This window comes from Nuphar pumila, chromosome 16, assembly GCF_984573655.1.
Source record: "Nuphar pumila chromosome 16, dmNupPumi1.hap1.1, whole genome shotgun sequence".
Classification (NCBI taxonomy): domain Eukaryota; kingdom Viridiplantae; phylum Streptophyta; class Magnoliopsida; order Nymphaeales; family Nymphaeaceae; genus Nuphar; species Nuphar pumila.
Genome location: NC_143264.1, coordinates 4,574,242 through 4,588,503, shown reverse-complemented (window position 1 = coordinate 4,588,503; position 14,262 = coordinate 4,574,242). Strand labels below are relative to the sequence as shown.

General features: G+C 36.7%; 1 protein-coding gene across 3 annotated transcripts; it reads right to left on the bottom strand.

The window, feature by feature from the left end:
- Positions 1 to 3,213: 3,213 nt before the first annotated feature.
- Positions 3,214 to 12,685, bottom strand: LOC149812730 (phosphatidylinositol/phosphatidylcholine transfer protein SFH2-like). Of its 3 annotated transcripts, none has more exons than XM_089991574.1 (11): positions 12,552 to 12,685; positions 12,332 to 12,360; positions 10,368 to 10,451; positions 10,137 to 10,190; positions 9,905 to 9,982; positions 9,215 to 9,268; positions 7,755 to 7,814; positions 7,585 to 7,680; positions 5,443 to 5,544; positions 5,177 to 5,257; positions 3,214 to 3,930 (listed from the first exon to the last, which is right to left on the bottom strand). In XM_089991574.1, the coding sequence occupies exons 1-11, from the start codon at positions 12,604 to 12,606 to the stop codon at positions 3,613 to 3,615; spliced, it is 1,011 nt and encodes a 336-aa protein (XP_089847700.1). In that variant the 5' UTR covers positions 12,607 to 12,685; the 3' UTR covers positions 3,214 to 3,612. The 3 variants fall into 3 exon arrangements, with proteins under 3 accessions (XP_089847700.1, XP_089847701.1, XP_089847702.1); XM_089991576.1 differs by lacking the exon at positions 3,214 to 3,930 and adding an exon at positions 3,941 to 4,300; XM_089991575.1 differs by lacking the exons at positions 12,332 to 12,360; positions 12,552 to 12,685 and adding an exon at positions 12,009 to 12,272.
- Positions 12,686 to 14,262: the final 1,577 nt, after the last annotated feature.

Here is a 14,262-nt window from a genome sequence, read left to right as displayed (position 1 = left end):
CTTGAGGTCCCCCTTGCCCACCAGGGAGTACACCAAGCTTCGACCTTGGGGCAAGGGATGTTACTTGCAGGTTTCGAACTTGAGACATCCCATCAACTTGGTGACATTCACAAGTTGCCCCTCCCAGATGAGGGGAGCCCTTGCGGACTATTATTATTGTTGTTATTGTTATGACTTTTTTTTCCCATGGGAATGTAAGAAAATGGCTTAAAAAGGATGCTTATAATGTTTTTTTTTACTTTGTAATCAATCTTATTTGAAGATGCTAAGATTTATACTTGAAAATAAGGGAGCAGAACAGTGCTATAAAAGTGTGCTATCTATTTGTTTTATTGATATGTATTTATTAGTGTCAACAAAAATGTATGAAAATATGCTTTTAAATATTAAAGAGATATAATTTAGAGTTTAAATAGCAAAATATTATATTTTATTTTTAAATTGATTCTTATCTTGCCAGTGTGACCCATGTATAAGGATGGACCTCTCTCTCTCTCTCTCTCTCTATCTATCTATCTATCTATCTATGTATATATATATATATAAAACCAGACCAGAAGAGCCTTATATTCTACAGTATGAAAAATCTTGGGGACGGATGGTTCCTTTCAATGTGGTGGTTGTGAATGTTTTGCACACACCACATTGGGGGTCAGTAACTCGGTGGTGGGGCTGTCAAAAGATTGCGTTCTTCTTGTGTATCCAACCCGCCCCGAACCCAGATATTCGGGGATGGGCATAAAATGCGGATCTGGATGTTATTCTTGATTGACCCCAACCTGACCCGAAGTAACATGTGGGTCTACCTTGACCTATGATTTTTGCCGGATATCTGACCCGACTCACTGGACTTTGTTTTCTTATACGTAAAAGTATACCTTCTAAAATATGGATTTAGGATTTAAAGCTATTGCTCAATTAGATTAAGGTTCAGATCAGAGATGATTTAGACCATACTTGATGATCCATCCTTGCGTGTGTCAGATGGACACACCTTTTTGGGCCCGTGTCCTTATGACACAACAAGACGCATATATCTGACACCGGACGTGGACAGTGTATCCAACCTGATCCAAGTGAGTTAGACGGTTGGACACAGTGTATCGGTCACATGATTGTGCAATGATCTTAATTAAGATATCATATCTTAAATATTATAAAAGCAGAGGCAAGGGTAGCAGGTGCAAAAAAAAATTGGACGCTTTATAACTTTTTATTAATTAACATTCTTGTCATTGTAATTTTTATAAAAAATAATTATTATTTATAACTGCTCTCTCTATATCTCTATCTAAAACATATCTTCTCCCTTTAATAGACATAAATTAAAGACTTTCTCTCTTTCCAAAAAACGCTCCCCTTTTTTATTAAAGGCAAGCTGGGGATAGGCAGACCCCTATCAGTTATACAACTGTACCATTGGATTTTGAGCCTGCAACGTCTCAAGACATGGAGACATCCAGCTGCTCTCCTACCAAACAAAGAGAGCCCCCTTTGGTAGCTCCCCCCACTTTATTAATAGGCATAAAATGAGGACTCTCTCTCCAAAACATCTTTCTCCTCTTTAATAGCTATAAAACAAAAATATTTTATAATGTTTTAAATGTATCCATGATTCTCATTATTTAGACGGGAACAGGGTCCCGCCCTGCCTTACCCCGTTTGGACCGAGGATGAAGGACATGAAATGGGGATGAAGGTTAAAATCAAAACCCATGCGGGGATGGAGACAAGGATGCACTTAAGCATTCTCCAGCCCCGCATCGCTCCGTTTGGATTGGGGATGGAGAACATTAAATGAGGATGGAGGTTAAAATCAAAACCCATGCAGGAATGAAGAGCATAATTTTGAGACAGGGCAGTGGTTGAGACCTTGTCCTCTGCATCCGCCCCGGTCCACTGCCATCCCTGATTACAAAAGTCTCTCTCTCTCTCTTCCCTAGTTATGCATTTTTTTGAACACACCTCTCCCTCCCAAACAGAGCCTAAACTACCTTTCCAATCTTATTCTCCTAAACAACCAAGTAGCTTGACCAAATTTAAACCCAAATCCTCAACTCCCACCCTAGCTACAATCCTGGCTCAGAGCCACCTTGCAAATCCCCATAAATCGGTTGTGTTTTGGGAGCCAGTGTTGGAGTGGAAATGAGAAGGATGATTGAAGTGGAGATGAAAATGTGTGATAAGAGTGAAGTTGTTAACTATATCATAGTGAGGATGTTGAGATGGGGAGATGTGAAGTCACCTCCACTCCCATCTCCCAAATTCAGGATCCCAAACAGCAGCGCAGGCAGAGGATTCAGTGAATCCCCATCTCCCTCTCAAATCTGACCCGCAAACAGAGCCTTATGGTTATACAACTAAGCTTACTCTGTGTGTGTGTGTGTGCACACGCTCATGCTGATAGATTTTCGCCCACTGCAGATGGGTGCAGAGAATTGGGGGTTCCGCTTGTTTGGTAGGAGCTGTTAGTGCACGTCACCATGTGTTGGGACATTGCAAGTTCAAAACCCAATGGTAGTTTGTGTAAGTGGTTGAGGTCTGCCTAACCCCAGCTAGACTATAAAAAGAACTAACATCCCAATCAGCACTGCCTATAAAAAGAACTAACATCCCAATCAGCACCAGTCAAGTTGGTAGAATCACCTGAGAGATGACCCAAGATCAAGTTGACTAATTTCGTATTTTCGTGCTGCAATTTCATGATTTCAGAAATTTGATATCCACTCTGCCTTCTTTTCTGAAGGACGAGAACTAACAGCCAAGAAAACTGTAACAGAATTGATGACCCCTCTGTTAACAAGTTTGGATGATTCATGGTCTCAGCCCCCTCACAGCCAACCGGATGGCCAGGGGTGGTTCATCCCTCGTGGGCATCGCAGCGCCAGCCTGAGTTTCAACTCTAATTTACATGGCGCAGGAGAGTTTAAAAGCTACGTTAAGAGCAATGCAGCTTATTTGAGTTTATCATAGTTTTCAAACTTCATAGGGTTCAAAAATATTGGTTGATAAAATACTGTCACTAAAACTTACGAAACTAAAGACCTAAACTTGCGTTTGAGGGGCAGTTTTCTCTTGAGCAATTATATACAATAAGACGGTAGCAAATGGGTCATTCAGCCTAAAATCAATTTTGATACAAAACAATAATTTTCTTCTAATTAAAAAAAAGAATAATATTTTTCTTCAACATCTTCTGACTGAACAGCAGGATTTAGTAACATTCCTCATATTAAGGATACTTGATGGTCCTCTCAAACAAAAAATACTTGATGGGCAAAAGAAAAACTGAGGGTACATACATTCTATTTGGTTTCCCCTCTCAAACAAATATGATCCTGCTGTCCATTCATCCCTTCCTTGATTCTCTAATTTGTACTACAGTAATAACATATGATTCTTCCATCCATTCATCTGTTCATTCCTCTAATTCCTTTTGGAAGTCTTGACACTGAGATACAAGCTCAAGTTGATCAAATTATAATTTTCTAATAGAACCATCCATAGGTTGAAGGGTACACCTGTAGGTTCCCCAAAATCCAGAGCTCACAGGTGCTTCTAGATGGCTCTCAACAGCAATTTGTACCAATTAGTGGGCCTCTCTCTGTTCCTTCAGTCTCTCACACCATTAATTTTAAGAGAATCTAGACTACACAGATGTGGACTTTGACCCTCAAGTCTGTGAAGCTCTGACTCAATAGTTCGAGCAATCTCTGATCCTTCAGGTTCAGGGAAGCGCACATGGAAAGAGCCTTCAGAGATGAGCATGGCAGATTGCGACCTTACCGACTGTTGCTTGATAAAGTTGTACATTTGTTGGTGAAAGGAGTGGTCAAAGGAGAAACAATCACTGTCATCAGAGTTGGAGTGCCGCGATGAGCTGGATCCTTCTCTTCGACAGAAATGAGGAAGGGATGCGTAATCGATTATCTACAGAAACACCCACAAAAACACAGTATTGAGCTAGTTTAAATGTTCCATCTTTGGGACTCAAGACAAACTCTTCCAAGCCAGATCTTCTGGGCTCAGTGGGCTGGGATAAGGCTTGTACAACTTGATTGAGTCAAAGCCAACTTGAGAAGCAACGTGATGCAAGATGCATCTGAGTCCTAGGCCAACCAACTTTGGTTTGGAAAAATGATTAATGGAAAGACTAGTGATACAATTTTTTTTTCAATGAATAGTGATACAACAATTGCTCTGTATAAGAAATCTACAAAATAAAGCTACCAACATTTTGCTGCCACACATACAAAATCAGGTGGGTAGATCCTAAAATAATCTTAAAGATACAGGGCATCTGAGGCAGTGGTATGTACACAAGTGACACATAATCAGATGGCTAGATTGAAAAATGAAAGATCAAAGTCAATAAATCACTTTCCTAAAGGAAACGGGCAAAAATAAACATGTTTGTTATGGTTCAAAGCACAGTCACCAATATTGGCGATATGTTGAAAATATCACGAAATACCGATATTTTAAGGTAGCCGATATTAAAGAGAATATCTCACAATATTTTCAAAATATTCCCAGAAGACAAAATATCGTGATATTATCATGATAATACCACAATATTTTTGGGAATATTTTTTTAAAGTTTGCATTTCCTATTTTTTTTTTATATTTTAAGATCTTTAAAACATGTTTCTTTATATTTTTGGAAGAAAAATAATGCAAAACTCATTATTTTCATATTTTTTGTTGTTATTTATATTTTTTTAATTTTTTAAACTCACGATTTTCCCAAGATTTTTCAACTTTTGAAAATCTCGCCGAGAAATATCCTCACCGAGATAATACCTTGAACGATATAGGTGACTGGTTCAAAGAGTGTTTTAAAAGTTTATACCTGAGATCAACCAAGGAATTTTCTAATCTATCATAAACACGATACTTTGCTAAGTGACAATATTTCAATAAGTTACCCTGAAATTACAGGCATCTATTACATATAATAGATGATTTGTACTTATAGCTTGTACAACCATTTCAAGTACTTAATTTTCACATTTTTGACCAGCGAGTGGAAACACAGAATTTTGGAAAGCAAGCGACAGAGATGCACTTAATATACAAACCTGTTCTTGTGGTTAAAACAGAACATTATATAACAAGTGTTTAGGATAATTCATGTTTTGCATTACTTGACAAAAATATAGAAAGTTAGCCTTACCTTCAACAGTTCATCTCTACCACAACCTTGTAACACCTGTATTTTCTTCCTGGTCCTCTCCTGCAAGAGTGGCTTCACTACCTATTTAATAGAAAAAAAATGCAAAGTGAACATTAGAAATATTTAACTCATTGACATATGCAACTTTTTCCATCTGAGACCAAATGTATAATTGCACATGAAATACCTTTATTACAATAAAAGCTAAAAAAAATGATGAACAGTTGAAACAATCGTAAATCTTTCAAGAATAAAGGAAAACACACCTTCCAACATGCTGAAAATATATATGGAGAATTAACAATGTAGTATGTATCCGTCTTCTCTGGGTAATTCAGGTCATCAATAGTAGATATGATTGTCAGCAGCTGCATTTAGACGGGAAAATACATTTTTTTCAAAAACACATCAAAAGTAGCATGAGTCTAAATGAATCTGATGCATGCATTCAAATAGTTGGATATATAGGTCTTGACAATGTAATAAGAGGTTGACACTGGCTAGAGCGCTAAGCAGTGCCTTCAGCATAAGTGCAGACTCAACAAACACCAATAATCTGAAAGTCTTTTTGGCTAGGCCAAGGACGCCTCCTCCCCCCCAACAAAAAAAAACTTTATGGTGGACACACCCCATGGGTTTCAAACTTGTGACGTCCTGTCAATGGTGACATTTACAAGTCAACCCTACCAGATGAGTGGAGTCCTACCAATAATCTGAAAGTTGGCAGCTGACACATATAAAGGATCCTGAGATGGTCTTGTTTCTGCTGAATCATCTAATAAGAAAAAAGCTTGCATGAAACATGGGAAGACAAGGTAATTAATATTGCCACTGTCAGATTTATACCTACAAATACCAATTCCAAGCTTTCATAAAGGAAGGTTGGCTTCAAGTGGCAACAGGCCATAAAAGTTGATGGGACAGGAAGAAAACAGGACTCACAAAGCCAACCCATGAGCTGGTTGAAGGCTTGATGGTGATAATGATGTGAAGGGGCAAATTACAGAACCAATATAATAAGATAGTAGTTCAGATTTGATCAATAATCAGATCAAGATTTATTATAGAATTCAACATGGAACTGAATCCAAATACATGTAAATATCGGATTCATTAGCTAGCTATTTAAGCTAGTTTGGATCCAGAATTGGTTTTAGCTTTTCCAACCAAATCTGAATCCAATTATGCAAAATCCGATTAGGTCGGATTCAATCATACTTAGGTCTGAACAGAATCCAAGCTTTAACATCCCAATTAATTTGCATAACTTTTGACTGTTAAGTTCTCTGGCCTCCTAGTTCTGGAGTGAGGGTTTCTTTTGACTACCATTAATAGTTTTTGGATTAACCTTGTTAATGTTATGATCTAAATCATAGTTCTGCTTGGCTCATTGAGTTAGTAGTCCTTGAAGAGGATGGCATTGCAAAGTTGATACTTTAGGTGTTCATGATAACGCATGGAGGTCAAGGAGAGGCTTACATGGTAAGACATGGTAGTGGTTGGACCTAGGCCTGGATCAGATTCATCTAGGCCATATCTAGAATTGTCCAACACAATGGCTTAAAGTTGTGCTAGACATAGATTGTCCAAGTGGGTCTCCATCAAGTAACCCAACAAATCGACAGCACTAATCAAGGCCCCCACAAAGCAAGTCTGGACCTGAATTCCAAGGTTTAATGGGAACATGAGAGAGAGAGAGAGAGAGAGAGAGAGAGAGAGAGAGAGAGAGAGAATCGTATGTGTGTCTCCCTCTAGCCACACACACCAGATCTAATAATATTATCCCTATCCAGATCCATTGTAAAGTTGGTTGACATTGGATACTATAGTATGTCCCTAGAGGATAATTTTCTGACTAAAATTACAAATAAATCTAAAATAGTAAAGAACAGAAAAACATAAAACTGAAAACCACATCAAATAACCATCTTTGATGTTGATAAAGAGGCCAAAATTTAGGCACACAATGATTATGGCTTTTTTTCTTGACAAGTACCATAGGAGGAGAAGATATCATGACAGCACCAGTAGTAAAATAATTATAAGATACAGATTTCCCAACCCTTCACATATACTCACACGTGTATATGTGAGTGTGACAGTGTGTGTATGACTGTGTATGCGTGTGTTTGCATGCATTTACACAGTATTGCCATATTCCGATTGAAAAGAAAAGGGATATAAAATCCTTCCTAAACAGAGCAAGACATTATAGTACACGAACAAACTTTAACATGAATTGAGTTACATGATGCAAGAACAATTTGAACGGAAAAGGAAGACTTAAACCAGAGAAGAAAGTCAATAAACTGTACAAAATACAAAATAGAAGAAAAACCAGGCCTTGTAAAACAAAAAGATAATAAAATTTTGAACAAGTTTAACCAGATATCATGAGGATTGAGGACCTTTAGTTGGTTTAATGCTGAAAGCTTTAGTCCTGTCATATCCAAAATCTTCAAGCAGGTATTAATATGTCTTCCGTACGTTTTTGTGGCAGTGGGCTGCAACAAAATGAAAAAGGCTTTAGTTATAACAGATGAACACAAGCTGTTATGCACATGTTAAACAAACTCACCAGAATCACACGATCCCTATATTCATTTATTTGGATATGTGACTGAACATAGTAGTGAACCTACAACAGAAAGGATATGCACAAGTCAACTTTCATTCCAATAAAAGCTACTAGGATGCATGATATAGACAAATAGTGAAAGTCTGATAAATAAAAGCGATATTTTTTGGAAAAACTCTTTTTTTTTTATTTTAAGTTTACATTTCCTATTTTTTTTGTTTCTTTTATATTTTAAAAACTTTAAAACATGTTTCTTTATATTCTTGGATAAAAAATAATGCAAAACTTATTATTTTCTTAATTTTTTTGTTAATATTTTTTTTTTCAATTTTTTAAACTCCCAAGATTTATCAACTTTTGAAAATCTCTCCGAGAAAAAACCTTGCCGAGAAATTACCTTTAACTATACAGGTGACAATGATGAATACCAACAGGTGGGAGTGAAGCACAGGAGCACTTCAAAATGGGAATTGCTTAAAAAGGATACTGACAAGAGATATGCACAAATAATACGGATAGAAAACAAACATGAAGTTACAAATCTATCCTTTTCCCTTTTCTGATAGCAAACAATCTGGCATAAACTCTGAAGAGTAGGGAAGCCCCAAAATTTAAGCACCACCAGAGCAATTACAAGTGGAGTGAATAGTCTTTGAAACTGTAATGTTTCATTAAATTGAATCAGCTCTAGCTGCTCCATCCACGGGCAATGGTCTGATAATCCTCAAATACTAAATATAATCATATCCCAAGATACAATACAGAAGCACTTATATGTGCAACTATAAAAAGTATTCATATTCTTACTGGATTTTTTTTTCAGAGTTCAATTTTATGTTGGCCGCATATAAACAATGTATTTGTTTGTGACATCTTGGTTGCTCATGTATGCGAGGGATAGTTGTCATCTTCACGATGCTTTTTATATCTCAACAAAGCACTATATATAGAGACTGAGAAACCTAATACTACACTATTGATGGATATGCATGTTCTTAGTCCTGATGATTGGAACACTCCTACTCATGGTCAGGCTATTCTCCATTTAAAGGTTGACGCAACCTCATCACCATAAGACAAAAAGATTAAGATTCAATTTATTCAGGTATACATCAACCAATTTAAATGTATCAGGTCACCAATGAACAGCATCTAACTTCATTCTTTTCAAACCAAAGCTAACAAGTTATAATTCTCAACAATTATAACAGAATGAGCTTGAGAAGAATCTTTACGTATGTACATAGGAATGATATAAAATATCATAAATACATCATAGCATGTCCAAATGCTTTGTTCTATAAGGCGCTATCTACACTTAAAAACCATAAAATTTTGGAGGGCACATTGTGAAAGGAATGCATGCTAAATATTAACAATGAATTTCCTCCCAACTAACATCTAGAATTTGATGTGTGCGAACAGAAATAAGGAAATTATCAGGATATTTAGATACTTACAGATGCTTTGTCAAATGTGCTCAGCCCAACACCAATTGCAAAGACGGGAAGACCCTGTAAATGAAATTTGCAATTTATGAAGCCATTTAAGTTCTTCTACCAAATAATATACAGCAACTGGCAGGATGGAAGTTCTTGATATCTTCTTTTCTGAAGCCAAGGTCAGACAGAACTAAAGCAGTTATATCACATGTTAGTTTTCCATTGCCACAACCAGCTTCTGGAAATAGTGATCTTTAACTGAGGAAACAACACATGGAATATTTTCAAGGATAGGGATCTCTGGACATGTAAACAGCTTCTACAAAGGCAGCCCCCATTGAATGGGAATATACATCTCGAGTTGATTGCTGGTGCTGCTCATCTTAGAGTAAATACATTCCATGTAGTCATTCAATTAAAATTTTCAGTTTGACATTAATTCAACTAAAATCTTGCAACCGAGCAAATTCAAAGGAGACAATTGTGGAAAGAACAGTCAGGATGAAATATTTTCAGGCTGAATATTGATGAAGATACATTTAGACGGAAGGCAGCAGAGATTACTGCAAATTGCACATTTTATAGTTACAATAAGGAAGTTGCTAAGCATCCTTCTTACTAGACCCAAGCTCAAAAACATAGCCTAAAAACTAACTGCCAAGAACCAATTGTTAAAAATCTCATAAAGGGAAAAGGTAAAGTACTGACCTCTTTTGAGTATCCTGATAATCCTATCAGCTGTGAATCCCGGACTGCTCTGTATAGTTCTCTTGGAACTATAGGTTTCTGATTCAGGCAAAGCAGCGAAACATAAAACGAATAAACAAAAAATATGCATATACGGAGCACATATTAGAATAGTGCAGAAAAAGTTAAAATAAAGGAAAGCAGCCCATGTGACAGAGCATTTGAGAAAGCACTATTGTTTGGTAAAACTCACAGTTAATATATTATCAATTTCATTCTGTAGTCTCCAGTTTAAACAATCCACCAACTGCAAGAGAACATGGAGATCAATATAGTGTATTAATCTTTAAAAGATTATTCACACCAAAATCAGCAAACATATTGTCCCTTTTAAACCAAAAGACAGCAACTGATGAACTTGTTCTGAAAAGAATAAGATATGATCACCATTAACTTATTTGAGAAGAAAAAAGTGAAAGCTAACCATTTTATTTGCTTTTGAGACATTCCCATCTCTACCCTTCAGAAACCGAATTAGTGTCTCTAGTAGATTCCCCTGATGCATATTCTGAAACAAAAGCAAAACAAGATCATGCATGTGATGTCCCATCTAAACAACTCAAATAACAAGATATGAAGGAATGCCATTAATGGAATAAACCTTGCAAGTGTAAAAGAAAATGAAACAAAAGTGAAACCAGTAAGTTTATCATGCATGTGATGTCCCACCTAAAGCTGAACAGACATGCAGAAATGAAATTAATGGAATAAACCTTGCAAGTGCAGAAGAAAAGCACAACAATACTGCATAAAATCATGTTGACACAAAACCATGCTGTAGCAGCACATACAGATAGTTGAAGAGAAAATGAATTCTTAAAACCACAGAAGACTGGATAGTGAAAATCATATTTGTACTTCTAGTCCTTTATTTTCCCTAAAAGCCATTAGAGGAGTGTATTATAGAGAATCACCAAAACCAACCCCTCATGTAACATAATTTTGCAGGCAACAGGATTAAATGCAAATGATGAGATCAATGGAATTAGAGCTCGGTGAGCCCAGGTGAACCTTGATGTTCGTAAATGCAACTGCTTGTCTGTTACACATCGGGTTCTCCTCATCTGAGCAATGTGACGAAGTGCGATACATACCATTTACACTTCAAGCATAAACTAAACAGCAGGACTCTGTAGTAGCCCGAATCTACGAGCTAAGAAACACAAGGGATCATTAAGATGCTTGGCATACCAGATACTCCATTTCTAGAAGAAAAAGGCCAAATACAAGGTGAGAGAAGCTCAACAAATGCTAGGATTTAGTCAAATTGTAGGTGAAAAATCTTGTCAACTTTTGTGAACTTCACATCTACCAAAAGATGCACGGTGTTTCAGTTCACCGTTCAAAAGTAACCACAGCTTGAGTCAGGTACTCCATCTAATGAGTTAAGGCACCACAAAGTTGGATACTTGTACAATAATTGTGACTCCGGATGAGTCAAGGAATCTGATATGGGAAGTAACATAATTCAAGGAAAAATTACTCTACCAGCATTCTTCTAGATCAAGCTAGAAAACCTCACAATTTCAAAACCAAAGGAAACAATTGGCTCTATGTTCAATGGATCGCACCTGTCAAGACAAAATATTTTGAACAAAGACGCAATTTAAAAGCTCACTGCAAATCTAATGTACCATTTTTCCGAGCTAACTGAGATTATAGATTGAAATTAAGTAAAGCATGAACTGTGTTAGAATTCAGAAACTAACCGAGGACTGTTTACAATGGCTACCATTGGATCAGATTAAGCAATTACTATGCCAGAACGTCCTCACTAACAAATAAGAAGGATAAGATACGACCAAAAGAAAAACTCTTAAGTATTGGAAAAAAAACTTTTGAATAAAAAGACAATGGACCACAGAAACAAAAAAAACAAAGAACACATTTTCAACCATCTACGTGAATTTCAATATTAACGAATGACGCTTTTGATGTTAAATTTCAACAAAAAATGAAGGAAAATAAAATGGAAAAACATTTATCCAAAGTATTCTGCAGAAGAATAAGATACAAAAGAGAACGAAATCCAAATTTGAAAAGCAAATCAGTTCCGAAATCGTACGCAAAAAACGATCATCGGTAAAGCGCCTAGAGCACGAATCGCCGAATTATACACAAGAATGAGACAAGAAAAATCACGAATCTGAGCTCGAAACACAAATCTCACGGACAAGTTAAACGAAAAAAGAGTCCTGAACACGCATCGCTGAATTATACACGATAACGATCTACACCAAGCATAAATCCGAGCACTAAACGCAGATTCCAACAAATCTTCCACAAAAACCCTGAAATCTACGCCGAAACCACGAGATCTGAGCAATCTACATAAAAAAATATGGGAAACCCCCCGAAAAATAAGCAAATTCGAGCGCGATCACTCACCGCGAACGTCACCTTCAGCGGCTCGTCTACTGCACGAATTTCCAAAAAAAAAAGAGGGAGGAGATCAGCATTCCAAGTTTCAGCGATGATAAAGATGCAACGAAGCAAAACGTGAGGTTAGGGTTTAGTGAAGGAGAAAAAAACGAACTAAAAGACGTAATTATCCCGAAAAAAAAGTGAAAAAGAAAATGTGAGGGAGAGAATAGATGAAGAAAATCGCCTTGATCGATGAGAGACTCCAATTGCCGGATCATATCCGCGGAGATATTCACCATTTTTCGGATTAAATCCGAAGAAAAAGATTAATTTTTTTAGTCTCTCCCTTTTGAGAGAGAGAACGAAAGAGAGAGAGAGAGAGAGAGAGAGAGAGAAAGGAGGAGGAGGAGGAGGAAGAAGAAGAAGAGACGAAGAAGCTGTTTTGTTTTTTTTTTGTATAATTTTCTCATATAGACTCATATTTACCTGTATTCCGTATCAGATACCACCTTTTCTGAAATTCTAGATACAGACTCACCTTTCCTGGCAATGGTAAAAAAGAGATCTGTTATAACTTACTGTTAAACTCAGTCATTTGAGTTAATAGCTTCTATATTTGTTTTTTGTTTTTTAGGAAGGCAATCTGAGGTTAGGCAGACCGACCATTGGGTTTTGAACCTACAACGTCCCAACACAAGGTGACGTGCACTAGCTGCTCCTACCAGACAATTGAAGACCCGGTTGGTTTGTATATTTGTTTCTAATAACAAGAAATGGTGTCACTCGATTTCAGCTGCAATGGAAGGCCGTGGAAGATCTCTTTCTAGCAATTTTTTTACTTCATTTTAGATTGAAGTAGGAGTGTCAACCAGTCGGGTTTGGTTCGCACCCAAGTAGAACCAGACTTGGATCAGATTTTCGGGTATGGTATCGGGTTAAGACTTGAGTTTAATTGGGTCTGCTATAAGAAAATTCATATCCAAACCCAATAAGAACTACATGAACCAAACCCAAACCATACCCGATAAAACTATATTTTTTATCATTTTTACATTGAAAAATTGCAGGTCTTAATCGGAACTTGGGTTGGATCCAGGTCCAGTTGACAAACTATACTTGGGGCTATGTATTAATGAGACCACCTGAGTCTTAATCGGGTCTTCTTATTTATCACCATACACGGAACCTATAGGTTTGATTCCAGGTCCAGTTGACGCCCCTAGACTCAAGGGGTCTTTTTGGGGGTCTATTTATGGTTATGGGGTGTTTTTTTTCTGCTTGAAAAGGGGCCAACTTTTTTGTGTGGGAAAGTCAGATAAGCCAAAGATTAATTGTTAGGTGATGGGTTGTAAAATTTGTTTACTCTTGTTTAATAGAATTGGAGGTAAATCCCATTGTTTGCTTCTAAAAAACAATTCATATCTTGTAATATAGAAAATGCCCTTCACTGGTTCTCTCACATTTAGGACCGAAAAATGAGCTGAATGAAACGCGCTTGAAGTGTTTAAGCTTGACTCATTCTTATGGCAAATTATATATCATAATGAGTCTGAGTTAAAGAGATGAGTTTGAACTGGCTTGTTTATAGAAAAAATACACTGTTTCAAAGCTAAAATAAATACATTGTTTCAGAGCTAGAAGTAATAAGATTTGGCCACTACACCTATTTTCTTCAAATCAAATAGTTTAATCATATATTTTACATATATATGATATAAAATATATCTAAAACATTTTTGCATTACTTAATAAGGTTGCGGGAGTCGAGTCAAGTACCTATTGTTCATGTTCAGCTTGTCGAGCTTATTTTATGAGTTTGAGCGGAGCTACTATTGACTCATCTTGTTTTTCAGCCTTAATAATTTCCAGGTGTCTTAAAGGGTAATCATGTCTTTTTGTGGTTAAGGGTAAAATAGCTTAACTCAAGGCCTCTGATCGACCATTGTAGAAAAAAT

What these genes read in the sequence shown, in the direction of transcription:
- LOC149812730 (XM_089991574.1), bottom strand. Translation starts at nt 12,606, where the DNA reads ATGGTGAATATCTCCGCGGATATGATCCGGCAATTGGAGTCTCTCATC. An exon ending in TATCAGGATACTCAAAAGAG is followed by an intron (nt 9,269 to 9,904) that starts GTCAGTACTTTA and finishes TTTCATTTACAG; the next exon opens with GGTCTTCCCGTCTTTGCAAT. An exon ending in TATTTTCAGCATGTTGGAAG is followed by an intron (nt 5,258 to 5,442) that starts GTGTGTTTTCCT and finishes TCTATTAAATAG; the next exon opens with GTAGTGAAGCCACTCTTGCA.